General features: G+C 45.0%; 1 protein-coding gene across 1 annotated transcript; it reads left to right on the forward strand.

Annotated features, from left to right (window-relative positions):
• The first annotated feature begins 66 nt into the window (after positions 1-66).
• LOC124620250 (cytochrome P450 4c3-like) lies at positions 67-27,955 on the forward strand. The gene is made up of 2 exons (XM_047146918.1): positions 67-258; positions 27,515-27,955. The coding sequence occupies exons 1-2, from the start codon at positions 67-69 to the stop codon at positions 27,953-27,955; spliced, it is 633 nt and encodes a 210-aa protein (XP_047002874.1).

A 27,955-nucleotide genomic window follows, 5' to 3' on the forward strand; every position in this document is an offset into this window, starting at 1 on the left:
ACTTTGCTCTGTGACATGTGTGATGGTGTGAATTCTCACAGCTTTTTCTCCTCTCAGGCAGCGACAATGGCGACGGTTGGCGTCGAGACCATTACCAGCACCATGGGCTACGCACTGACTCTGCTCGGACTCCACCCAGAGTGGCAAGAACTGGCGCAGCGTGAGCTGGACGACTGCTTCGGAACTGGGGGCGACTACTTACGTCACGTCACCATGGCAGATCTTGCACAGCTTAAAGTCATCGATGCCATTCTAAAGGTACTCGTGGATTCAGTTAATTTTAATGATTCTTTCCTTGCGAAAATTTTAATAGTAAATTTCAAGGGTAGTTTTCCGCTAATTGTGGAGACAGTACACTACTGGCCATTAAAATCACTACACCAAGACGAAATGCAGCTGATAAATGGGTATTCATTGGACAAATATATTATACTAGAACTGACATGTGATTACATTTTCACGCAATTTGGGTGCATAGATCCTGAGAAATCAGTACCCAGAACAACCACCTCTGGCCGTAATAATGGCCTTGATACGCCTGGGCATTGAGTCAAACAAAGCTTGGATGTCGTGTACAGGTACAGCTGCCCATGCAGCTTCAACACGATACCACAGTTCATCAAGAGTAGTGATTGATGTATTGTGACGAGTCAGTTGCTTGGCCACCATTGACCAGACGTTTTCAATTGGTGAGAGATCTGAAGAATGTGCTGGCCAGGGCAGCAGTCGAACATTTTCTGTATCCAGAAAGCCCCGTACAGGACCTGCAACATGCGGTTGTGCATTATCCTGCTGAAATGTAGGGTTTCGTAGGGATCGAATGAAGGGTAGAGCCACAGGTCGTAACACATCTGAAATGTAACGCCCACTGTTCAAAGTGCCGTCAATGCGAACAAGAGGTGACCGAGACGTGTAACCAATGGCACCCCATACCATCACGCCGGGTGATACACCAGTATGGCGATGACGAATACACGCTTCCAATTTGCGTTCACCGTTATGTCGCCAAACACGGATGCGACCATCATGATGCTGTAAATAGAACCTGGATTCATCCGAAAAAATGACGTTTTGCCATTCGTGCACCCAGGTTCGTCGTTGAGTACACCATCGCAGGCACTCGTGCCTGTGATGCAGCGTCAAGGGTAACTGCAGCCATGATCTCCGAGCTGATAGTCCATGCTGCTGCAAACGTCGTCGAACTGTTCGTGCAGATGGTTGTCTTGCAAACGTCCCCATCTGTTGACTCAGAGATCGAGACGTGGCTGCATGATCCGTTACAGCCATGCGGATAAGATGCCTGCCATCTCCACTAGTGATACGAGGCCGTTGGCATCCAGCACGGCGTTCCGTATTACCCTCCTGAACCCACCGATTCCATATTCTGCTAGCAGTTAATGGATCTCGACCAACGCGAGCAGCAGTGTCGCGATACGATAAACCGCAATCGCGAAAGGCTTCAATCCGACCTTTATCAAAGTCAGAAACGTGATGGTACACATTTCTCCTCCTTACACGAGGCATCACAACAACGTTTCACCAGGCAACGCCGGTCAACTGCTGTTTGTGTATGAGAAATCGGTTGGAAACTTTCCTCATGTCAGCACGTTGTAGCGTTCGCCTCCGGCGCCAACCTTGTGTGAATAGTCTGAAAAGCTAATCATTTGCATATCACAGCATATTCTCCCTGTCGGTTAAATTTCGCGTCTGTAGCACGTCATCTTCGTGGTGTAGCAATTTTAATGGCCAGTAGTGTATTTTATTGTTGGTTTTACCGCATGTCAACCATAAAAAAATAAGCAGTTTCAGCAATTATGGTCGTGACATATTACTTGTTCTTATCTCATCACACATGAACTACCTTATGTATACTAAAAATTCTCATAATGATGTTATGATATGTGAACGATTATTAAATGCTCTGTCGTTTAATTACAACTTCAAAGAAAGTGCAAGTAACAGTATATAACGGATTCAGTACGCTGCAGTGCGTAAAACTTAAAGCGACACTAACTTTCGCATGATGTGTCTATAAATTTTGTAGAGAGCTCCCATGACAGGGAGTCTACCTAAAAGTGAGACTTTAGATGGGGAAGTTCTGGCATCATATTCGCAACTCCGGTGGCTTTATTAATGGAGTGATGTCACCTGGACTCAGCGAGTCCGACCTATTAGTAAGCTCCGGCGTCGTCTCACTCTTTGCTAGAGTCCCTCTCATGCATTCACTGTTACCTATCAGCAAAAAGTTCCAAGCCGATATAACAACGCTATTTCATCATGCTCTATACTCAACCTACATTTTTCAACAGTGAATATTTTGAGCAAATTGGAAGTGTTGCCACGGATAGTCCTCCCTCCCCTCTGGTAACAAACTTATCATAGATGACTCTGAGGAGAGGGCACTTGTTTCGGTAGAAAAACCAAAAGTGTAACTTGGACCAAACATAGAAAGAACTGCAATAGTATAGCACAGAAGGAAAAGAAATACACAATGAGAATAACAGAAATGACACTTTTAGTCAAATACTATGCGAGTAATTACTGTTGTTGTGGACATACATCTACACATAACAGGATTTTGTCAGAGGTCACCATTATATGAAAAATCTGTAATCTTGGGAACAGTCGCTAACTGAAATGTCTTTACTTTATGGTATCGTAAAAAATCGAACCGTTACAGTAATTTACTCCTTCTCTTTAATTTGTTACTTGTCATCCTGAAGCATACATGGGATGAATGTGACAGTGGCTCTAGGAAAATATAACTAATAGCTTTACTGTCTTCAGTTCCTTCAACCAAATAATCAAAATATCTAATTTCAGTAATAAAAATTTTGTCGTACTCCACCACGAATGGATTAAAGGCGGAGATGCGAGAGTAATACAGGAATGATAATCTCTTAAACATTCAGTTCAAACAATTTTTCCACCACAAAAATTATGTACATCCACGTAAAGGGAATAAAAGAGTACTTATGAAGATTTTACATCGTTTTGATTATTACTTCATACGAGAGTTAAATTAAGTTTATCACTGCACCAAATTGAGTAGTGATGGGGGCTGGATGGTTGATTTGGGGGAGGAGACCGAACAGCAAGGTCATCGGTCCCGTCTAATGAGGGAAGGATGGGGAAGGAAATCAGCTGCGCCGTTTCAAGGGAACCATTCCGGCATCTGCCTGAAGTGATTTAGGAAAATCACGGAAAACCGAAATCAGGATGGTCTAAACATCATCCTCCCGAATACGAGTCCAAAGGAGGCCAGAATTGGTATGCAAATTCCATAATCACACCCCGTTTGATACCTCAAGAAACAGAGATAAGCATTGCTTTCTACTGCCGATGCCACTATGGAGCCCACTGCCAACTTAGCAGAGAGAATCTTAACTCAACCTGGAGCCAGTGGCAAACGAAGAGAAATCTACTAAATTCCATAAAGTGAATGAAAAGAAAAATAATTTCCACGTGTAGGTACTACATACGTTTCGCAGATTTAGATCCGTCCGACAAACAATAAGGAACTGCAAATCAATGCACTACGAACAACATGCGATTGAGCATGTCACTGTAGATACAAATAAACCCCATAACTTCCTGAATAAAATAAAACTGAAATTTAGTTCTGTGCACAAATATCCCATGAATACTGAAGGCGTAAGTGTTTGCTGCGAAACTAACGAAAGAAGGAACTCAGTTTGGCTAAGGCCACAGACCGCGAAAAATAAATTACACTACTCCGAAACGATGAGAAAGAGTTGACCATGTAACCATTTGTCTGCCCTGAAAACCAAGATCCATCCAATAATTAATAAGGAACTGCAATACGCTGTACTCAGAGCAACATATTATGTAACACGCCATGATTCACACAAAGAAACGCCGTTTGTTTCCGAAAGAAAAATCAATTTAAATTTAGACAGCTTGGTAGAAATCACTCTCGTACTGAAGGTGGGAGCATTTACTGAAAGTTAAATAAGGGCTAAATTTGGATCCTAAGGTTGCCAATGTGACATGCAAGCTAAGTGTAACCATGTACTTCCAAATCCCGAAAACTCAGGAAAAATATGCAGTTCAGCCGCATTCTTGTCACAATTACGATCCACGAATTTATTTTACACACTGAAAGCACTTTGATTTTAGTAACTGTATGAGAGAATGAAGTTTCCTTGTACTACATCTTACGTGGCGGGCAATTCACACATACACAAAGTACATGTTCTCAAATGCACAAGAAGTAATGAATTCATCTCTGAAACGTCTCCTGCAGTCAGCAACATAATTTTCCCCAAATGTCCAAAATGGCACAAATAAAGATGGTTAAATGTTACGCAGTAGATACTTTCCAATACCTCCACTTAGTAGAACGTCTGGGGGACACCTGGTCAATCCTGAGCGAGTTAGCAGGTGAACAGAGAGTGCCTTCCACTTTCAGTGTGGAGTGGGCAGCCAAAGACGATCACAGTCACTCCTGCCAACTTAACTGTATACATGTTCAGGCACGCGATGTACGGTAATGGTAAATAGTTCTGCCTTCTGCCTTTCGACGGAAATTACTACTGTTCTTACAACTGCCCTAGCATACAGCAGATACTGGCTTCCCTTACAAACTTAACACTCACTCGTCTCATTAAAACTGAGTACTATGAAAAGGACCCATGAAAGACACAGGTATCCAAATCTCAAGATGAATATACAGAATAAATCGACTCATTTCCTTCTCAGAGGCTTATTACCTTTGCAGACAGTTAGAAAGTGATATTGTGGAGCAGAATGACTTACAAGAGATGGCTCTGCTAGAGCAGTCTATTCACACCACAGCTTCCAAAAAGAAAATACGTCGGAAGTAGCTTTGCCGTGGAAGGATAGTTCAAAACATTTTCGAAAAAAAATCTTATTTCTTTCTTTCACAGTGCCCCCAAAACCGTAACAGATTTTAGAACTGTGTGAAGTGCATCACTTAGAGCTGTGAATGTAGGAACCAAGTATTAATTCTTTTAATCATACTTAAAGTACACCACAGTATGACACAGAGGAAAAGAAACACTCCACACAGCGAAACTTATAAGGAGAATTTAACATATATGCATAAAGAGACATCATTTCAAACACTTTTTATATAAACGAATTACGAAAGTCTTGTCACCAAGTAAGGTAAAATAAACTGACATTTCCTAGAATAGTATCTTGACACTCAAGAAAATCATTAATATGGTCCGGAAAATGGACTAACGAAATCAAAAGGAAACACACGAAGTACTAGATATTACTACAACAAACTTCATTATAATACCCATCCTAAAAATGGAAACATTGAAAGCAAAGTGTATTAAATACATGACTACATAATGAAAAACAAAACTTTCACATGTATATGAAATGCAGTGAAAAACACACATCCAAATGTGACGGAAAAAAAATCCATTGTCACATACAAAATTGCATAAAAGCCCTATCATGAAGGAGCAAATAAATTATGTAAATAGTAATTAAAGAGCTAAAAATTTACGTGAGCTCACAATAAATACAAATCATTGGTGTATACGAGTGTAAAAGATAATTAGATGCTTTTGAGTAAAAGAACAAGAAATTTTAATCATAAAGTGTAGTTAGTATTAGTTCCAGAGCTAGTGCATGCAGGAACAACAAAAATGTACTTATTGTGTATGCAAATGATGGCAATTGGTTTTACATACAAACGAAATGATTAGGAGAGCAATACCTTCACAAAACTGTTAATAAAAATGAATCACAGTGCATAATATCGTGACTGCAAACGAAAACTACTTAAATAAATGTACTAGCATGATCAAATGAAATGTCGAATCACGCAAGCATGATTAAAGGTACACCAAAGCACAATTAAAGGTACTTAAATGTGTGGATAAAGAATGACCACCATGTATCCCTGGCGATAAAATATTTGAAAAGCATGCTGCTTACCAATGTTGATTAAAAAGAAGCAAAATGTAATTATATAATCAATAATTTAAGGAGCTAGCTACGTAAGGTAGGTCTATGTCAATCATCAAATTTCCAAAAATGTTAAGGTGTATGAATGATTAAAATTAACACACTTGGCACATGGTACGTCAGTAACATCAGAATACTGTAACAAATGCACACCTCCTGATATAACAAATCACTGCCTTTGGTACACTGATAGAAAAACCCACACATGTTCACACGAAGCCTAAGTTGCAGTGTATCCATACTTCACAGTTCAGTGTTCACTCACACTAGGTCACGGATGCATCTCGGTGAAGATGGGCCATTGATTTCCGATGACAGCAATTAGCTTTGTCACACGCACTGCGCTTCATGACGTCTTCGTGGCCCAACTCACTTCATCCACCATCCAACAAGTAGTAGCAGTATGTCGAAATGGAGTGCATGTCAGACATAAGTGACATGTCGGCTCCTGTGTTTATTGCCCAAGACTGCCCATGACATGTACATCAGGAACATGTATTCTTCTCACCATCAGCATGATTTTTTTCCATCGGTGACAGAGTTGACTATCATTAACCAGTGTTCTTGCCAGAATTTGCGTGCTGCCCATAAGAATGCATTCAGTATGAATCGCATTCATTGCAGACAAATAGTGAAGAATAAGAATAGCTCACATCATCCACTCAAATATCATTCATAGCACACATTTTACGTCCGTTATAGTACCTGTCTTCAATGCCATCACTCTCTAATACTGTACAACACATATGTTTCATCATTACCGTGACTGAATACCGTACAATAACCCGAACTTCACACAAGCCTTCACTGATATAGTCACACTCTGCAACATTTTAATTCCAAAAAATCACTTCAAGCAACTAACTGCGCCATGGTGGATCCAAGCGCTACCTTCCTAACACAAAAATCATGTGTGGAATAATAAGAGATCTCACTGTGCACAGGTTTCAAAATGTCATTGTAATGAAAAATAAAATAAAACCGGATTTGAAAAATTTTTGCGATTCCTGTCTACATCTACATCTATATCTACGTGGATACTCAGCAGATAACATTTATGTGTCTGGCAGAGGGTTCATCGAACCACCTTCACAACAATTCTCTATTATTCCATTCTGGAACATGGCGCGGAAAAAACAAGCACGTATATCTTTCCGTTCAAATGGTTCAAATGGCTCTGAGCACTATGGGACTCAACTGCTGTGGTCATCAGTCCCCTAGAACTTAGAACTACTTAAACCTAACTAACCTAAGAACATCACACACATCCATGCCCGAGGCAGGATTCGAACCTGCGACCGTAGCAGCAGCGCGGCTCCGGACTGGAGCGCCTAGAACCGCACGCCCACATATCTTTCCGTGCCAGCTCCGATTTCCCTTATTTTATTACGCTGATGGTTTACCCCTATGTGGGTTTGTATCAACAAAATATTTTTGCATTCGGAAGAAAAAGTTGGCGATTGAAATTTCGTGAGAAGATCCCGCAGCATCGACAAACCCCTTTGTTTTAATGATGTCCACCCCACATCCTGTATCATCTCCATGAAACTCTCACCCCTATTTCTCGAAAATACAAAACGTGCTGCCATTCTTTGGACTTTCTCGATTAATTACGTTAGTCCTACCTGGTAAGGATTCCACACCGCGAAGCAAAAGAGGATGGTCAAGGGTAATTTAGTAAGTCTCTTTAATAGACCTGTTACATCTAGTAATGTTCTGCCAATCAATTTGGGTTGTTATAATTGTAATTCCTAGGTATTTTGTTGAATTTACGGCGTTTTGATTTTATTGCTTTATCGCGTAACCGAGGTTTAACAGATTCCCTTTAGCACTCATGAGGATGAAATCACACTTTTCATTATTTAGCGTCAGTTGTCAATTTGGGACCATACATATATGTGTTATAAATCGCTTTGCAATTCGTTTTGATCTACTGATGACCTTAGGCCTACTAGACGATAAAGCACAGCATCATCCTCAAACAACCTCAAATTGTCTCCTGAATCGTTTATACAGATTAGGACCAGCAGAGGGCCTACAACACTACCTTGGAGAACGCCAGGCACCACGTCTGTTGTACTCGATGACTTTCCGTCGATTACTACGAGTTATGAGCGCTTTGACAGGATATCACGTATCCAGTCGCATAACTGAAACGATCTTCCTTAAGCACGCAGTTTGATTACAAGCTGCTTGTGTGGTACGATGTCAGAAACCTTCTGAAAATCTTGAAATACGGAATAAGTCTGAAATTCCTTGTCGACAGCACTCAACACTTCGTGTGAGTAAAGAGCTACTTGTGTTTCATAACAACAGTGTTTTCTAAATCCGTGTTGACTATGTATCAACAGACCGTTCTGCTGTCACAAAATTCTGCTGCATATCGACGTTAATGATATGATCCTGTATTTTAGTGGATTACTCCTACTGCCTTTCTTGAATATGGGTGTGACCTGTGCAACTTTCCAGTCTTTTGGTACGGATCATTTGTCGAACGACAGTCGTATATGATAGTTAAGTATGGAGCTACTGCATCACCATACTGTGAAAGGAGCCTAATTGGTATACAGTCTGGACGGGAAGAATTGCTTTTATTGACTTATGTTGCATGACTACTCCGAGTGTATCTACTTCTAAGTTACTCATGTTAGCAGCTGTGCTTAATTCGAATTCTGGAATGTTTACTTCGTTTTCTTTGGTGAAGGAATTTCAGGAGGCCGTGCTTTGTAGCTCTGCTTTAGCAGCAATGTCATCAGCAGTATTTCCATTAGTATCGCGCACAGAAGTCACTGATTGTGTCATTCCGCTAGCACACTTTATAGGACCAGAATCTCTCCGGATTTTCTGCCAGATTTCGTTATGGAAACCATTATAAGCATCTCACATTGAAGTCCACGCTAAATTTGGAGGTTTCGTAAAAGGTCGCCAATCGTTGGGATTTTGCGTTCGTTTAAATTTGGCATGCCTTTTTCGTTGTTTCTGCAACAGTGTTATGACTTATTTTGTGTACTACGTGGGATCAGTTCCACCGTTTGTTATTTGGTATAAATCTCTCAGTTGCTGTCGATACTATTTCTTTGAATTGAAGCCCATCCCGTCTACACTCACCGTGTTAATTTGGAAGGAGTGGAGATCGTCTCTCGGGAAGACGTCAAGCGAATTTTTATCTGCTTTTCTGAATAGGTATATTTTTCAGTTATTATTGGTTTTTCCGTCTTATACTTAACGAAATTTAATTAAAGAGACTTTTACATCATGCTCTTTTTGCTTTTGTTTATAAAGCATCTTTCGTGGTCATTCTGCAAATTGGTTACTTATGTTGGTACATTTTTGGTTGCTTTAGATTAAAAACAGCGTTTTCTTTTATACAGTTGGAGTGTAATTTACTTACGGTGTTTCTGCCTCAAAACGCGATCTGTACTGGAGTTCAGTTCCAAAAATCAATGGCAGCTTAATTCAGGAAGTGTTTCAAGAATGCGGCAGCTACGGTTTTCCCTGTAGCTTTTCATAAGAGCATACGAGTAACGGATTTTTGTCATTTCAGTATCAACAAAAATACATCAAAATCTTACGTAAATTCGTGGGATAGATCGAAACAAGTCGGTCACAGCCAAGTGGAGGATAACAGCATATGACACAGAAGGAGATTTCGCCTTCTGACATGCTTTGAGGTCATGCATACTTCTGTCAACCGGCGAATTCTTTTCAGCATATTGCTGTAATATCATGCTTCCCTCAGTTCGTTAAAATGTTTGCAGCCGTCAAAGTATGCATGGCTGAGGTGAATATACCACGCAGTCCTATTGATCAGATCATAGGAAATAACTAACGGCCGTCGATAATCCCCCAAAACTCGGTGTTCGAATAGGATAACATTAATTACTATAAAGTACTGTCATAAAGCCACATTTCATATGTGGGTAGAAAACCGCACTCAAATGGATTCCAGCATATCAGTTGAAAGTAAACACCTGCAGTGACTAAATAGAGACGTCTTTGGAAGAGTAGCATGAACATGCAACATGCGACTAAGGACAATCATGTCCACCGATCGGGTCTGTATTATTACGTTACACGCAGAAGGCTTGGCGATTATGGAAGCTGCGCGACGTATGCCGGAGTCAAGGTGACGTGGTATGGACACAGAACAGGCAATACGAAGAAGCGAGGTCCATTATCACACTGAATGCGAGGTCCCCTGCGGACATAAATTCGTGGTAGCGAGTTCACTAAACTTTCAAATTATTCTGTGCCAATCTCTTTTAATACTGCCATGATTCTTCTCGCGGGTAGTTTTTGAGGGTTGTTTTGGTAGCATTGACACGAAAACAGGTGATAGTTCCGAGTATGGATGAATTGGAATGTGGTTCCTTGATTTTGATGACGATGGAGCCTCTCCTGGAATTAAGTTTGGTAGTGCTGGTAGGTATTGTTAAATGTGACAGAGGAGTGTTTTGGCGGTTAGGAATTTGGTTGGTTGATTTGGGGAGAGGGGACCAAGCAGCGAGCTCATGAGTCCCATCGGATTAGGGAGGGATGGGGAAGGCAGTCGACCGTGCCCTTTCAAAGGAACCATCCCGGAATTTGCTCGGAACGATTTAGGGAAATAGTGGAAAACTTAAATCAGGGTGGCTGGACACGGGTTTTAACCGTCGTTCTCCCGAATGCGAGTCCAGTGCACCACATGGCTGGTTGTAGGAGTTTGGGGTCACATCTAATCAATAAAAAGGAAGAGCAAGGGTTTTTTGGTACTTTGATTATTTCGACCTGTATGTCGCCAGTGTCTGAAAGAGTTAGCTGGATCTTTTCGGTTTCACCCTCATGTTAACTTCTACTGGGTCTTTTGTTAGTTTTCGTGATAGGTTTAGGCTGTGCTGGAGGTGAGTTTACCGTAGAGAATGCTTACCTGCAGACATCGTTGTACGGCCTGTAGCTATTGTTGTTGCTGGTCGTGTGATTGCTTATGATGATGGTGTGATTAATGCAATTGCTGGTGATGTTGTGGCTGTGGAAGCTGCTGGCGATGATGCAACTGGTGCTGCGATTTCTGGTGGTGATGATACCGTTGGCTGGGCGGTCGATGTCGCCATTGTTGGTTCTGGAGTGCTGTGGAAACATCCTGCCTAAATCTGACAGCTAGTCGTTGACAATGTTGTTGTCCAGATAGCTGGCAGCATTGTGTAGATTGCTGGTGATATTGCAGTAGCAGGAGTTCTTAGGAGTGTACTCATTCTGATAGTTTGGTTGGTGCAATAGGACCCGGCGATGGAGGTAGAGTCCGTCCACGGCAGGAGATGACAACTCGGGGTCGGTGTGGTGAATATCTCTGGCTGTGAATCCAGCGGTGGCGATAGTACCCTGATGCGCTAAGAGAGGGATTTTAACTAACAGATTTCGAATCTGGAAGAGTATCTTCTAGCACTTTGAGAATTAACGCTACCTTTGTGTGTGCTGATAGGCTGCTGGTACGCCGGCTGTGACTTCGTGTTTGTTGCTCGCTACTCAACCTCGCGATCACTGAGTTATACGCAGCCACCTCTAGTGTGTTGTCAGTTGTTCTGATTTCAGTCGCTTCTTTGATTATACTACTCCAGAAGCCGTTAATACAAGCCATGACAGGTGTATCGCCAAATTTGTCTGGTGACCATGTCATAGAGTATGCTCAGACAAAGCGGTTTTTGGGAGGTAAAGTGCACACTTTTGTCCAACGTCACATTTCCGACCTCTGAGGGTATTTTCCAAGTCCCTGACGCCTCTTTAACCAGACTCAGTAGTTACAAGATTGCCGACGAAAAACTAAAGATATATTTATTTTGTATGTCTTCAGCACGCGCCTTATCCGAGACGCAACCACAGAATGGCAGATATGATAACTTCTTTTCTTGCTCCTCACTGCGATTCTTATTTGCGATCCTTTTAGTTATACGCTGATGGTTGTAACTGTTGACCGTCGTTCCTGCTCTTGCGTAGGTGCTCAGTTCGTGTGGCAGCTAATCAGCGCTTGAAATGTTTCTTCAGCGATGTACCAGCGTTTTTTATGAGGGAGAGCTTTTGCTCTAGGAGATCGCGATGACGAACCGTTGTGAATAGCTTCTCTGTAGGCACTGTAACTAAGGCATGCGTTTCGTTTAGCGATGGACGATCACATGGAAGAAGAGCAAGCCATCGCCATTTTCTACTTCCGCAGTGAACTCGATGATCTGGGATCCCGAAAAAGTAGGACAAACGGAAGAGATCGGAGTAGTTCACAATGGTACAGCTGCATTTTCTACGGGTAGGCTGTCAACACGCGAGTTTCCGAAGTACGCACGCAATAAACTGGGAATTCCTGGAGAGAAGAACACGTTCTTTCCGCGAAACACTGTTGAGAAATGTTCTAGTAAGTTACGGGAATGCACTCGGCTGACATCTTCCACAACCATCATGTGCATAGGCTGCCATTTGCCTTGAAAACAGCAGGGCGTGCACCTGTCGGTACACCGGTGGCTGTCGAAGACGTCACCTGACTGCATTCCTGTGAGTTATTTCAACAGTTTACGTGCCGAGAGGTACTCAGCCCGATCGAGTTGGTCCCAACATTCTCGATTTTGTATAAATGCGGGGAGTTAGGTCGCCTGGAGGTAGGGTAAACTCACCCTTCTGCTCTTCGAACCACGCAGATACACTGCGAGCTGTGTGACACGTTGCATTGTCCTGCTGGTAGCTGCCGTCGTGCCGAGGAAAAACAGTCTGCATGTAGAGGTGCAGATGGTCCCCAAGGATAGATACTTACTTGTATTGATCCACTGTGCCATCCAGAATGATTGGATCACCAAGGCAAAGCAACGAAAACACTCCACAGACCATAAAGTGCCCTCCTCCGTCCTAGATTCTTCCGATAATTGTTGCAGGGTATTTGCTTTCAGAGGTTTCGCGCCATACACACCAACCAGCATCTATCATGTCGCCACTCAGCGGACGTACAATTGCGGTACTGGAGCGCAAATTCCAGCCTTCGTCGCCGATGAACAGCAGTCAGCATGGATACATGAACCAGGGACATGCTGCAGATGTCCATACACAGCCACGATCCCTGAACAGTCAGGTCTTGCTTTGCATGGCCTCCACGTTCACCTGACCTAACGCCATGCGATTTTTCTCATGGGGCTTCATCAAGGATCGTGTGTACGTGCCTCCGCTACCAGCAGACCTCCCTGAATTACGAAACCGGATTGAAGCAGCTGCTGCTACAATCACTGAAGACACACTTATCAACGTAAGGCAACAACTCGGCTATAGACTTGATGTGTGCGGTGTGACAAATGGTGCTCACATTGAACATTTCTAAGGTTCTTGGTAAAACTGTGAGTTGCTCTTTCATTTGACATATCATTTATAACTGTAAGTTTAACATAATGAATATTGTTAAGCGTTAAAACCCCGATATTCATTTATAAACGCCCTGTATTTTAGTTCTGCGTAACCGGCATTTTTCGGTGTTTATTTGGTCTCAGATATAACGGGTCTTCTGTAGTTTTTACTATTAACCGAGTAAAAAACCCTAAAAATCCATTATCAATAGCAGCAGTGCTAAAATTTTTCGTTGTTAAATAAACTAAACTAAACGCCTCCCGAAAAGGTCATGAAGGCCCAGCGGCACAGACTGGCCGCCGTGTCATCCTCAGCCCATAGGCGTCACTGGATGCGGATATGGAGGATCATGTGGTCAGCAAACCGCTCTTCCGACCGTATGTCAGTCTCGGAAACCGGAGTTGTTAAAATAGCCTTTCTTTAAAAAAGGAGTAATTCTTATTCATAAAATTTGCATTCGTTTGAAGTATTGCGTTATTATAGAAAATGGAAAAAGTGATCAGTGTTATTTTAATAACAGTGCTGACAGAAATGAGGAACAATTAAATGGCATAACAATTGGTACAGCATTGCTGAGGCAATAATGACCTGTTGTGGTGTGTCGTGGCTTAAGGCACGCGTGTACGTGCAGTGAGCAAGATCTACCGCTACCTGGTCAATAAAATTGTTTCTAGATGTCGTAGCGGGACATCCGCTGTGTTGCAAAACGGCACCAACGCTACGCTTACGAAGTGACATAGTAGTGAAGTACATGCTTCATTTGCCTTAAAAGGCTAAAGATCTGCCTCTTATTTCTACCAGTTAGTAAAAGGAGAAGAATATTATTTTAACAGTAATAAAGTAAAAACACAACAACAGTTCATTCAAAGTATACAATAAAAACCGAAGGTAGCACATCTGTTGTCTGTGTCTATATAATGCCACTATCAGCTTGTAGACGGACACATTAACACGAAAAACATAGTTCTTCAGCCTCAGTTTTCATTCTTTAGCACTGACTACTCGTAATATCCAAATAATCGTATGAACCCCGATTACAACATAATTTCTGAGCAGAGCTTAAAAAAATTTGAACCAACAGGCGAATACCACAGATTTTTTTGTAGTATTCAACCACTTTCACTTTTCGATAAAAGCAGTGAACGGTGGACGGAATAAGTTTTCTTTTATCTGCCTGTTAAATTTAATGTTTTGATTCTTTATACACTGGAGAGCCAAGGAAACTGGTACACCTGTTCAATATCGTGTAAGGCCCCGCGAGCACTCAGAAATGCCGCAAGACGATGTGGCATGCATTCGACTAATGTCTGAAGTAGTGCTGGAGTGAAGTGACACCACTCTTACGGATTTATGGACAGCCCTGCAGGATCCTGCGTGGCAGTCCATAAATCCGTAAGAGTACGAGGGGATGGAGATTTCTTCTGAACAGCACATTGCAAGGATTCACAGATACGATGTCTCCATACCCGTTCACGTCCATCCGCTCGATGTAATTTGAAACAAGACTCGTCCGACCAGGCAACAATGTTCCAGTCGTCAACAGTCCAATGTCGGTGTAGACGGGCCAAGGCGAGGTGTAAAGCCTTCTGTCATGCAGTCATCAAGAGTACAGGAGTGGGCCTTCAGCTCCGAAAGCCCATATCGATGATTTTTCGTTGAGTGGTTGGCATACTAACACGTGCTAATGCGCAGCATTGAAATCTGCAGCAATTGGGACTTCTGTCACGTCAAACTATTCTGTTCAGTCGTCGTTGGTCCCGTTCTTGGAGGATCTCTTGCCGGCCGCAGCGATGTCGAAGATTTGATGTTTGACAGGATTCCTGATATTCACGGTACACTCGTGAAATGATCGTGAGGGAAAATCTCCACTTCATCGGTACCCTGGAGGCGTTGTGTCCCATCGCTCGTGCGCCGACTATCCCACCATGTTCAAATTCACTTAAATCTTGATAACCTGCCATAGTAGCAGCAGTAACCAGTCTAAAAACTGCGCCAGACACTTGTCTTATAGAGGTGTTAACGACGGCAGTGCTGTATTCTGCCTGTTTACATATATCTGTATTTGAATACGCATGCCCATTCCAGTTTCTTTGGCGCTTCAGTGTATATTGAAAGAGAGAGTCAAAATTTTTCAATCTTTCTTTGATTTTTACTTTTATTAGTGGAAATAACAGGAATGAAAAACCGAAAAATCGATTATTTCAAAAATCGGTTATCTTCAGCGGTTTTAGCAGTCAGGTTAAATTATCGTGGAAATAGACCGATATAACCGAAAAGCAGCTGTTTCAGCGATTATCGCCATTCCCAGTCTATGGCCCATGGTGCACCACAGTTGCCTCGGTGCCGCTTTTGGGGGTCGAGCGGTTCTAGGCGCTACAGTCTGGAACCGCGCGACCGCTACGGTCGCAGGTTCGAATCCTGCCTCGGGCATGGATGTGTGTGATGTCCATAGGTTAGTTAGGTTTAAGTAGTTCTAAGTTCTAGGGGACTGGTGACCTTACAAGTTAAGTCCCATAGTGCTCAGAGCCATTTGAACTGGTTTTGGGTACCGCCATTTTGTCATGTACGGTATACTTCAACCACGGTGGCACAAATACAGCCGTTTCCGAACTGTTTCGGGCCTCTGCCCGAAAGCCAATGATCGTGCCGGTTTGGACTTCAAATAAGTCGCACCGTTTCCGCATTACGACGACGACTGCACTGTTTTCCACGTCACACCGACACGTTATATATACCCTCCACTGCTAGGGCTGCAACCCGCCGTCTGCGAGTGAATATTGGACATTCATGTTAAACATAGGCGGTAGTCACGTCAATGGGACAGGACCGTGGAAATCGCAACTGAAGAGTATCCAGTGTTAAACATTGTTTTTAAGTTTCTTGTCAATTTCATGGTTTAGTTTGCAACTGCTCTTTCCTCCACAACTTTGCTAAACTAATTTATTTAAAGATACACTGATGAGCCGGAACATTATGCTCACCTGCTTAATAGGTTGTTTGTCTGTCACAGGCCCCCACAACCGCACGAGCGGTCGACTGTGAAGAGGGGACAAATTGAATAGCTGGGCGGCGGCCATTAGAGTGGTATACTGACGCGCGGAGTTCGAATGTTTATACATCGCTTTTGGTTATACAATGCCTTCCCTTGAGTTAGGTCGCAAACATATTGCCTCATTTAAATACGTTACTACAGTAAACTTTTTAATTTATGAACAAACAGCAACTAGTCACTGTTAATGAATTTATCTTACGTACTATATGGAATCTGCCGTAGCTAAAAGTTATGTACTGGACCCCTAGCATTTTTCGTAGTTCATTTACGATAGATGTACGCAAAATGCATCAAAATACTCGAAGATTTGCCCACTATATTAATGGATATTTTCTGACTCTACCTTGCTTTAGATTTTATGACGAGAAGTGCGTTGTATATGGCATAGTGCTTTGGCAACTCACAACCAAATTATCAAGTTTCAACCTAACCTAGACCATGAAAACACTACCGATAAGCCAACTTTCTTCAAAATGATCAGAACATGTAAAATGGTATTCTGTCGGTCGGAAATCTTGCTTCCTGACAGCGTGTAACCATTTTTGTAACAGCTGTGGTTTTGAGAAAGGAAACCTGCAAATAGATGCACAGACATTTTTCTTTATTTTCGCAAAATTATGATCCGTCCATTCGTGTTACAAAAACATTTATTAAGCAAGCGCACTGACATACAAAACAACTTAAAATATTCACATACCTGTGAAATGTAATATTCGTTCCTTTCTCGAATTTATTTGTACAATTAATCGCTGCACAACTCTTCACCATTGTACTTCTTTTGATTGGAATGTACAGACAGTAGAATTACGAGTAACATATACTGTATGTACGCCCCAACAAATATACAACGTTGAATCAGGGTCTTCATAAACAACAATACTACACAACACATCAGACTACAACCACTATAACGGCGTCCAGCCGAAGGTTCAAATTATCCCGCGACTGCAGCGCCATCAGTGAGTCTAGTTATTTTTTACAAGGTCTTTGGTCTGTCATCACTAATTCTGTGTATCAGGGACCCGCCGGTTTGTAGGTAGGTTTATGGAGGTGTGTGGCACTAGATTTCTACGCACAGGTCACGTTATTCGTATAAATAACGGGCCGCTGATTTGCAGCGACCCCGATGGGTTCAATAGGATTTACATCAGGCGAATTTGGCCGCCGAGACAACACTGTGAGTTCACTATACTGCTCCTCAAACCACGGTAGCGCGGTTTTGGTTGCGAGACGGGGACCATTATACTGCTGAAGTATGACACCACCTGCCGGCCGCTGTGACCGAGCAGTTCCAGGCGCTTCAGTCCGGAACCGCGCGACAGCTTCGGTCGCAGGTTCGAATCCTGCCTCGGGCATGGATGTATGTGATGTCCTTAGGTGAGTTAGCTTTAAGTATTTCTAAGTTCTAGGGGACTGATGACCACAGATGTTAAGTCCCCTAGTGTTCAGAGCCATTTGAACCATTTTTGGGGGGACTGATGAGCTCAGATGTTTAAGTCCCCTAGTGCTCAGAGCCATTTGAACCATTTTTGGGGGAACTGATGAGCTCAGATGTTAAGTCCCTTAGTGCTCAGAGCCATTTGAACCATTTTTCGGGGGACTGATGAGCTCAGATGTTAAGTCCCCTAGTGCTCAGAGCCATTTGAACCATTTTTGGGGGAACTGATGAGCTCAGATGTTAAGTCCCTTCGTGCTCAGAGCCATTTCAACCATTTTTCGGGGGACTGATGAGCTCAGATGTTAAGTCCCTTAGTGCTCACAAGGGAACCTCCCCATCGCACCCCCCTCAGATTTAGTTATAAGTTGGCACAGTGGATAGGCCTTGAAAAACTGAACACAGATCAATCGAGAAAACAAGAAGAAGTTGTGTGGAACTATGAAAAAATGAGCAAAATATACAAAATGAGTAGTCCATGCGCAGATAGGTGGCAACATCAAGGATACTCTGAACGTAAGAGCGCCGTGGTCCCGTGGTTAGCGTGTGCAGCTGCGAAACGAGAGGTCCTTGGTTCAAGTCTCCCCTCAAGTGAAAAATTTTTCTTTATTTTCGCAAAATTATGATCCGTCCATTCGTTCATTGACGTCTCTGTTCACTGTAATAAGTTAAGGCTGTGTTTTGCGACCGCACCGCAAACCCGTGCGATTAGTAGACGAAACGACGTGCCTCTCCAATGGGAATCGAAAACATTTGATCGCAAGGTCATAGGTCAACCGATTCCTCCACAGGAAAACACGTCTGATATATTCTATACGACACTGGTGAGGGCATGTGCGTCACATGACAGGAATATGTTGTCGACCCACCCAACTTGTACACTTGGCGAATGGGTAAAAAGATTCTTCTACATTGCCCGATTTAGGTTTTCTTGTGGATGTTAGAATTACTCCCAAAAAAGTGATGAAAACATAAGAGTTTGTCACATAAACTGCAACAAATGAATCCAACAGTTTCACAGTCGCACAATTTTCCCTGTGCTCTGTCAAAACATGTTTTTAACGTTTTCAAATTTTTCCGTGTGTAGACCGTCAAACCCTGCATATGTCCAAGCAAATCTGAACATGTCCTGGAATTTTGGAGAGCGAATTTGATTATGTGTGAGTGCCTGAATTTTGATAATTGTCTGAAAATAAAAAATAAAATTTCACGCTCGAAGGAAGAATTGAACCAAGTACCTCTCGCTCCGCAGCTGCACACGCTAACCACGGGACCACGGCGCTACTGGCCTCGCATAACCCTTGAGTTGCTTATCTTCGCATGGACTACCCAGTTTGTATATTTTGCTTATTTTTTTCATAGTTCCACACAACTTCTTCCTGTTTTCTCGATTGATCTGTGTTCAGTTTTTCAAGGCCTATCCACTGTGCCAACTTATAACTAAATCTGAGGGGGGTGCGATGGGGAGGTTCCCTTGTCAGAGCCATTTGAACCATTTGATGACACCGGGAAAGAAATCAAGAATGAGGTGATACAGGTGGTTCGCAGCTGTCAGCGTCTGCGAGATTACTACCACAGCTTCCATGTAACCACAGGAATGTCTCCCGCAGCACAACACTGCTCTTACTAGCCTGCGTTCGTGTCGCGCTGCATGTTTAGAGCCTCCATTCACCTCGATGACAGCGTTCGTGGAGACGACCTGGTACAGCAAAAATGTGATTCACCCAAAGTGCCGACACGTTTCCATTGATCGACGGTCGAATTCCGATGGTATTCGTAATTGACTGCAATCGTAATTGACGATGTAGTTGGATCAACATGTTAACACGTACGGGCGGTCCGCTGTGGAGCTCCATGTTCAACGAAGAAAGATCAACGGTGTGCTCCGAAACACTCATGTGTGCACCAGCATTGTGCTCCTTCGGCAGAGATGCCACTGATCACCATCTATCCTACTTTACAGAGCAGACAAGCCCCACGTTCTGTGATGAGTCGTGGACATCCAACCATTTACTACCTAGTGATAGTTTCACTGTCTTTCTTCCTCTTTCCACAGATGCTCAAGTCAGTAGCACTTCAACATTCGACCAGTTTCGCATCTTTCGAGATAATCGTTCATAGGCTTTGTGTAACAATGATGTGCCCTTTGTCAAAGTCACTTGTTGTCGTTATTTTTTTTTGTGGTTTTAGGGCGCAAAACATCTATGGTCATTAGCGCCCAGCCCGTGACTTAGGAAACAGGAAAAAACCGAAATTTAAAACCAGCAGCAATGGGAACAAGGTCATAAAATTTGAGAAACTAAAAGCAGAAGGAATGCTTAAAAATCCACTACAGAAAGGGGTTGGTTGTCCCCAAAAAAAAGCTTCAAATAACTGAAGTCATTTCACTGTCACTAATAAACTGGAGAACGCGGTCGGCTGAGCGCGTGTCATCTGCTAAAATCGACGATAGATCAGGCGATAGCTGTAGACGAGAGCGTAACTGATTAAAATAGGGGCATTCAATTAAAAGGTGTCTGACCGTCCACAGCTGAGAGCAGTGGGGACAGAGTGGGGGAGGATCGCCGCTTAAAAGATGTCGATGGCTAAAAAGACAGTGCCCTATCCGGAGTCTAGCTAAAATTACCTCCTCCCGACGACGCGTTCGGGAGGAAGAGGTCCAAGCGCAAGGAAGGGCTTTCACTTCCCGCAATTTATTATGGGGAAGTGTTCACCAATGCGCATGCCATATATGAGCAACTTGGCGACATAAACCGCTCCGTAGATCGGTGAAGGGAAGCGACTGAATAGCTGGCCGAAGAAGAGAGACTGCAGCCTTGGCCGCTATATCGGCCGCCTCATTCCCACAGATACCAGCGTGTCCCGGGAGCCAGAGGAACGCCACTGAGACGCCCCCCAGGTGGAGCAAGCGCAGACAGTCCTGAATCCGGTGGACCAGAGGGTGCACAGGGTACAGAGCTTGTAGACTGAGGAGAGAGCTGAGAGAATCTGAGCAGATTACGTACTGTATCCGCTGATGGCGGCGGACGTAGTGGACAGCCTGGAGAACAGCGTAAAGCTCCGCAGTATAAACCGAACACTGGTCGGGAAGCCGAAAGTGATTTGGGGTGTCGCCAACAATATAGGCACTCCCTACACCTAACGATGTTTTCGAGCCGTCGGTGTAAATAAATGTGGCGTCAGTCATTTGTGCACATAGAGCAGCAAATGCCCGACGGTAAACAAGTGTAGGGGTACCATGCTTGGGAAATTGACATAGGTCACGGAGGAAGCAGATCCGGGGACGGAGCCAAGGCGGTGCTGTACCCCAAGTTGTCAAGAAGGTTTTAGGAAAGCGGAAGGAAAGAGAATGGAGCAGTTGATGGAAGCGGACTCCCGGGGGTAGTAGGGAGGAGGAGCGGCCTGCATACCCTACATCAAAGGAGGCGTCGAAAAAAAGGTCATGGGCTGGATTAGCAGGCATGGAAGACAGATGGCTAGCATAACGACTCAGAAGGACTGCCCGCCGATTGGACAGCGGAGGTTCAGCAGTCTCAGCATAAAGGCTTTCCACAGGGCTGGTGTCAAAAGCTCCAGACACTAAACGTAATCCACGGTGGTGGATAGAGTCGAGACGCCGAAGAATAGACGGCCGAGCAGAGGAGTAGACTATGCTTCCATAATCCAATTTCGAGCGCACTAAGGCGCGATAGAGGCGGAGAAGGACCACTCGGTCCGCTCCCCAGGAGGTACCAGTCAGGGCACGGAGGGTGTTAAGGGAACACAGACAGCGAGCCGAAAGATAGGAAACGTGGGAGGACCAGCACAGTTTTCTGTCAAACATAAGCCCCAAGAATTTAGCGACGTCGGAAAACGGAAGGTTGACAGGACCTAGATGTAAGGAGGGCGATAGAAACTCCTTACGTCGCCAAAAATTAACGCAAACGGTCTTACTGGGTGAGAAACGGAAGCCGGTTTCGATGCTCCACGAGTGGAGGCGATCGAGACATCCTTGAAGACGTCGTTCAATAAGGCTTGTCCGTTGAGAGCTGTAGTAGATCGCAAAATCGTCCACAAAGAGGGAGCCCGAGACATCAGGAAGGAGACAATCCATAATTGGATTTATGGCGATGGCAAAAAGTACAACACTTAGCACGGAGCCCTGGGGTACCCCGTTTTCTTGGGAGAAAGTACGGGAGAGAGTAGTGTTCACCCGCACCCTAAATGTGCGCTCTGCCATAAATTCGCGAAGAAAAAGGGGCAGCCGGCCTCGAAAGCCCCAAGAGAACAGTGTGCGGAGGATGCCTGTCCTCCAACAGGTATCGTATGCTCTCTCCAGATCAAAAAATATGGCTACCGTTTGGCGTTTCCGGAGAAAATTGTTCATGATATAAGTGGAGAGAGCAACAAGATGGTCAACTGCAGAACGATGCTTTCGGAATCCGCATTGGGCAGGTGTTAAAAGACTGCGGGATTCCAGCCACCAAGCTAAACGGTAATTCACCATACGCTCTAAAACCTTACAGACACTACTCGTGAGAGAAATGGGGCGATAGCTAGAGGGGAGATGTTTGTCCTTTCCAGGTTTCGGAACGGGAACGACGATAGCTTCCCGCCATTGTCTGGGAAAAGTACTGTCGGTCCAAATTCGATTATAAAGGCGGAGGAGGAAACGCAGACTATGGGTGGATAAATGCAGCAACATTTGGACATGGATACCATCCGGTCCTGGGGCGGAGGAGCGAGAAGAAGAGAGGGCATGTTGGAGTTCCCGCATGGAGAAAACAGTATTGTAGCTTTCGTGATTTTGAGAGGAGAAAGCAAGATGTCGCACGTCCGCTGCACGTTTCTTCGGGAGAAATGCTGGCGGGTAATTGGAAGAGCTCGAAATCTCAGCAAAGTGCTGACCCAATGAGTTAGAAATTGCGACGGGGTCCACTAAGGTATCATGCGCGACAGTGAGCCCAGAGACCGGGGAGAAACTAGGCGCGCCTGAGAACCGTCGAAGCCGACTCCAAACTTCCGAGGAGAGAGTGAAGGTGTTAAATGAGCTAATAAAGAATTTCCAGCTTGCCTTCTTGCTATCGCGGATGACGCGACGGCATCGCGCACGGAGCTGCTTATAGCGGATACAGTTGGCCAAAGTAGGATGGTGACGGAAAATGCGAAGAGCACGTCGCCGCTCACGTATTGCGTCATGGCATGCCTCGTTCCACCAAGGAACTGGGGGGCGCCGGGGCAATTCGGAGGTGCGTGGTATTGAATGTTCCGCAGCTGTAAGAATAACAGCGGTAATATGTGTGACCTCATCGTCGACGCTGGGAAAGCGACGGTCATCGAATGTCGCTAGAGACGAAAAAAGTGTCCAATCGGCTTGGGCAAACTTCCAGCGTCGCGGGCGCATATATGGCAGTTGAGGCTGCAGTCTAAGGACACATGGAAAGTGGTCACTCGAGTGTGTATCATCAAGGGCGAACCATTCGAAGCGCCGAGCTAGCGGAACAGTACCGACCGCAAGGTCCAAATGAGATAAATGTGTCGTGGAGGCAGACAAAAATGTGGGGGCCCCAGTGTTGAGGCAAACTAGATCCGCTTGGTGGAAGACGTCTAGCAATAGGGAGCCACGTGGACAAGGATGTGGAGATCCCCAAAGCGGGTGGTGGGCATTGAAGTCCCCAACCAGCAAATAGGGGGGTGGAAGCTGACCAAGAAGATGAAGGAGATCAGCTCGTGCCATTGGTGTGGACGATGGAATGTATACAGTACAAAGAGAGAACGTGTATCCAGAAAGAGAAAGACGGACGGCGACAGCTTGGAAGGAACTGTTTAAGGGGATTGGGTGATAATGGAGAGTTTCATGGAGAAGAATCATGAGTCCTCCATGTGCTGGGGTGCCTTCAACAGAGGGGAGGTCATATCGGACGGACTGAAAATGAGGGAGAACAAAGCGGTCATGGGGACGCAGCTTTGTTTCCTGAAGACAGAAGATGACCGGCGAGTAGGATCGTAAGAGGATGGACAATTCATCCCGATTGGCTCGAATGCCGCGGATATTCCATTGGATAATGGACATAGGGTGAACAGAAAATTGAGGACTGTGACCAAGGTCGCTGTCAACTCAACGACTGCTCAGAGCTTGCGACCGACAGCATGGAATGGCATTCAGCCGAAGGCAGAATATCCTGATCCATAGGTTGGTCAGGAGCAGCTCCTGCCACCAGCGATCGGCCGGTTGACCGGCCGCCAGCAGTGCGCCTCGGCGACACAGAGGACGGCCGAGGGCGATTTCCGCCAGGTGGTGCTGTAGATGGGACACGCCTTGGCGGAGAAGGAGAGGAACTGGGTTTCTTTGTAGCCTTCTTGGAAGTATGATGTTTAGATGAAGGAGGAACCGATGGTTGTGAAGTTGCGGTACGTAAAAACTCTTCACGAGTATGCTCTGTTTTCGAAGACTTCGTGCCTGACTTGTGGGCTCGAGATTTAGCAGAACCCGACGAAGGGTGAGCCATAGAGTGGGCAGGCGAAAGCAGGGAGGTTGAACGGGCGATCTTTGCACTGGCCGATCTGACGACCGTGGCACTAAAAGTGAGGTCGCAAGTCTGCGTGGCCGCCTCCTTTGTTGGCCGAGGAGAAGCAAGGACAGTGCTGTATTTTCCTTTCTGAGGCACGGTGGGCTGTCGACTGGCGAACAATTTTCGAGCAGCAAAGGTCGACACCTTTTCCTTTACTCTGATCTCCTGGATGAGCTTTTCGTCCTTGAAAACGGGACAATCTCGAGAGGAAGCAGCGTGGTCACCCATACAGTTGATGCAGCGAGGGGATGGAGGTGGACAAGCACCCTCATGGGCATCCCTGCCACACGTAACACATTTGGCCGGATTGGAACAGGACTGGCTGGTGTGATTGAACCGCTGACACCGATAGCAACGCGTAGGGTTTGGGACGTAAGGGCGAACGGAAATTATCTCATAGCCTGCCTTGATCTTTGATGGGAGTTGAACTCTGTCAAATGTCAAGAAGACAGTGCGGGTTGGAATGATGTTTGTGTCAACCCTCTTCATAACCCTACGAACAGCCGTTACGCCCTGGTCAGACAGGTAGTGCTGAATTTCTTCGTCAGACAAGCCATCGAGGGAGCGTGTATAAACGACTCCACGCGAGGAATTTAAAGTACGGTGCGGTTCCACCCGGACAGGGAAGGTGTGTAGTAGTGAGGTACGCAGCAATTTTTGTGCCTGGAGGGCACTGACTGTTTCTAACAACAGGGTGCCATTCCGTAATCTGGAACAAGACTTCACAGGACCTGCAATTGCGTCGACACCTTTCTGAATAATGAAAGGGTTGACCGTGGAGAAGTCGTGACCTTCGTCAGACCGAGAAACAACAAGGAACTGTGGCAACGATGGAAGAACTGACTGTGGCTGAGACTCAGTGAACTTACGTTTGTGAGCAGACAAAGTGGAAGGTGAGGAAACCATTGCGGAAGAATCCCCCATGATTACTGGCGTCTCCGATGGCGCGCTCCTCCCTTGTGGGGGCCCTCTCTGATGGCACTCCCGCCTTAGGTGATTGTTCACACCTCAGGTCACACCTCCCGACAAACGGACGGAGGGACCAATCGGCACTTTCGGAAGGTATCAGCTCGGGTAATCACCCCTCCCTGGGCCTGGCCGTTACCAGGGGGTACGTACGTGTCCTACCTGTCTACCCGGGGCGGGGAATTACGCGTTACCCCGTCACCGGCTACGCATGGAAGTGCGTGGGTCGGCCTTCAGACACGCACAGGGAGGAAGAAAGAGAAAGGGAAAGGAAAGAAGAGGGGGTCTCAAACGCCGCAGCGGAGAAAAGGGTAAAGAGAAGAGGTAAGGAAAAGAGAAGGACAAAAGAAGGAAGAAGACATACAAGCAAGGAAGGCGAAGAATGCGGTACATTTACAAGCGTCCGTCTCCGGACGTAGGTGCAAACCATACTCCCAGAGGGGGAGAAAGTGAAGGAAAGAGCCAGAGGTGAGGGGGGGGGGGGCGAAGACAGGGGATGGGGAAGGATGCGGAAAGGGAAGGTATGCAGCCCGGAAAGGAAGGAAGGCCACATTAGCTCGGGGCCCCGTGCTCGCTACGCACGTATCCACAAAAGAGTTGTGGATCCCCTGGGGGACTTGTTGTTGTTGTTGTTGTGGTCTTCAGTCCTGAGACTGGTTTGATGCAGCTCTCCATGCTACTCTATCCTGTGCAAGCTTCTTCATCTCCCAGTACCTACTGCAGCCTCCATCCTTCTGAATTTGCTTAGTGTACTCATCTCTTGGTCTCCCTCTACGATTTTTTCCCTCCACGCTGCCCTCCAATGCTAAATTTGTGATCCCTTGATGCCTCAGAACATGTCCTACCAGCCGGTCCCTTCTTCTAGTCAAGTTGTGCCACAAACTTCTCTTCTCCCCAATTCTATTCAATACCTCCTCATTAGTTATGTGAGCTACCCATCTAATCTTCATCATTCTTCTGTAGCACCACATTTCGAAAGCTTCTATTCTCTTCTTGTCTAAACTACTTATCGTCCATGTTTCACTTCCATACAGGACTACACTCCATACAAATACTTTCAGAAACGACTTCCTGACACTTAAATCTATACTCGATGTTAACAAATTTCTCTTCTTCAGAAACTCTTTCCTTGCCAATGCCAGTCTACATTTTATATCCTCTCTACTTCGACCATCATCAGTTATTTTGCTCCCCAAATAGAAAAACTCCTTTACTACTTCAAGGGTCTAATCTAATTCCCTCAGCATCACCCGACTTAGTTCGACTACATTCCATCATCCTCGTTTTGCTTTTGTTGCTGCTCATCTTATACCCTCCCTTCAAGACACTGTCCATTCCGTTCAACTGCTCTTCCAAGTCCTTTGCTGTCTCTGACAGAATTACAATGTCATCGGCGAACCTCAAATTTTCTATTTCTTCTCCATGGATTTTAATACCCACTCCGAACTTTTCTTTTGTTTCCTTTACTGCTTGCTCAATATACAGATTGAATAACATCGGGGAGAGGCTACAACCCTGTTTCACTCCCTTCCCAACCACTGCTTCCCTTTCATGCCCCTCGACTCTTATAACTGCCATTTGCTTTCTGTACAAACTGTAAATAGCCTTTCATTCCCTATATTTTACCCCTGCCACCTTCAGAATTTGAAAGAGAGTATTCCAGTCAACATTGTCAAAAGCTTTCTCTAAGTCTACAAATGCTAGAAACGTAATTTGCCTTTCCTTAATCTTTCTTCTAAGAAAAGTCAAAGGGTCAATATTGCCTCACGTGTTCCAATATTTCTATGGAATCGAAACTAATCTACCCCGAGGTCGGGGTCGCGTTAGTACTGTAAATAATTCGCGTTAGTATTTTGCAGCCGTGGCTTATTAAACTGATAGTTCGGTAATTTTCATATCTGTGAACACCTGCTTTCTTTGGGATTGGAATTATTATATTCTTCTTGAAGTCACTTACCTCAGTGGATTTCCCCATTTGTAGCCCACATCTTCCCCCGTCCATGTCTGCTTTTCCCAACGCGTCATGTGCCCGCAACGCCACCAAGTGGTATCCAACGTAGCGGTGTTCGGGGTCATAATGTTTTGGCTTACTAACGTATAAACTTCTTGAATGCTGTTTCAGAGGTCCTGACCGCAATGATATCCTGCCCATGTTTGGTTGGCTGTAGCTGCCCTCTTTCTTGTTGGCAGGAGACTGGGCGACTTTTCACGACGGTGCCCTGCATGCTGTACGTGGCGGCCGAAGATGTGCCGCTGGCTGGTGGCCGGTACATCGCAGCCCGAGGCACCACGTTGCTGATCGCCTACTACCTCATGCACCGTCACCCCGACCTCTTCCCGGAGCCGGACAAGTTCGACCCCGGCCGGTTCCTGGAGGGCGGCAGCGCCGAGTCCAGGAAAGCTTATAGCTACATTCCATTCGGCATCGGTTCGCGCAAGTGCGTGGGGGAGCGGTACGCAGTTTTGCAGATGAAGGTTGTTCTAGCGACGGTTCTGCGCCGCTACCGTATACTGCCTGGAACGAGCAGGGAGGAGCTGGAAGACAGTGTGGTTTCAATGGTATCCCAGCCAGTCACTGGGTTTCGAGTTACTTTCATCCCACGAGATAACATTCCTTCCAGTTCTGTCTGA

The sequence above is a fragment of the Schistocerca americana genome, chromosome 6, assembly GCF_021461395.2.
Source record: "Schistocerca americana isolate TAMUIC-IGC-003095 chromosome 6, iqSchAmer2.1, whole genome shotgun sequence".
NCBI lineage: Eukaryota > Metazoa > Arthropoda > Insecta > Orthoptera > Acrididae > Schistocerca > Schistocerca americana.

Bases quoted from the DNA above. Each gene is read 5' to 3' on its own strand.
- LOC124620250 (XM_047146918.1), top strand. From the start codon at position 67: ATGGCGACGGTTGGCGTCGAGACCATTACCAGCACCATGGGCTACGCA. The intron at 259-27,514 runs GTACTCGTGGAT...TCTTGTTGGCAG, and splicing joins TCATCGATGCCATTCTAAAG to GAGACTGGGCGACTTTTCAC.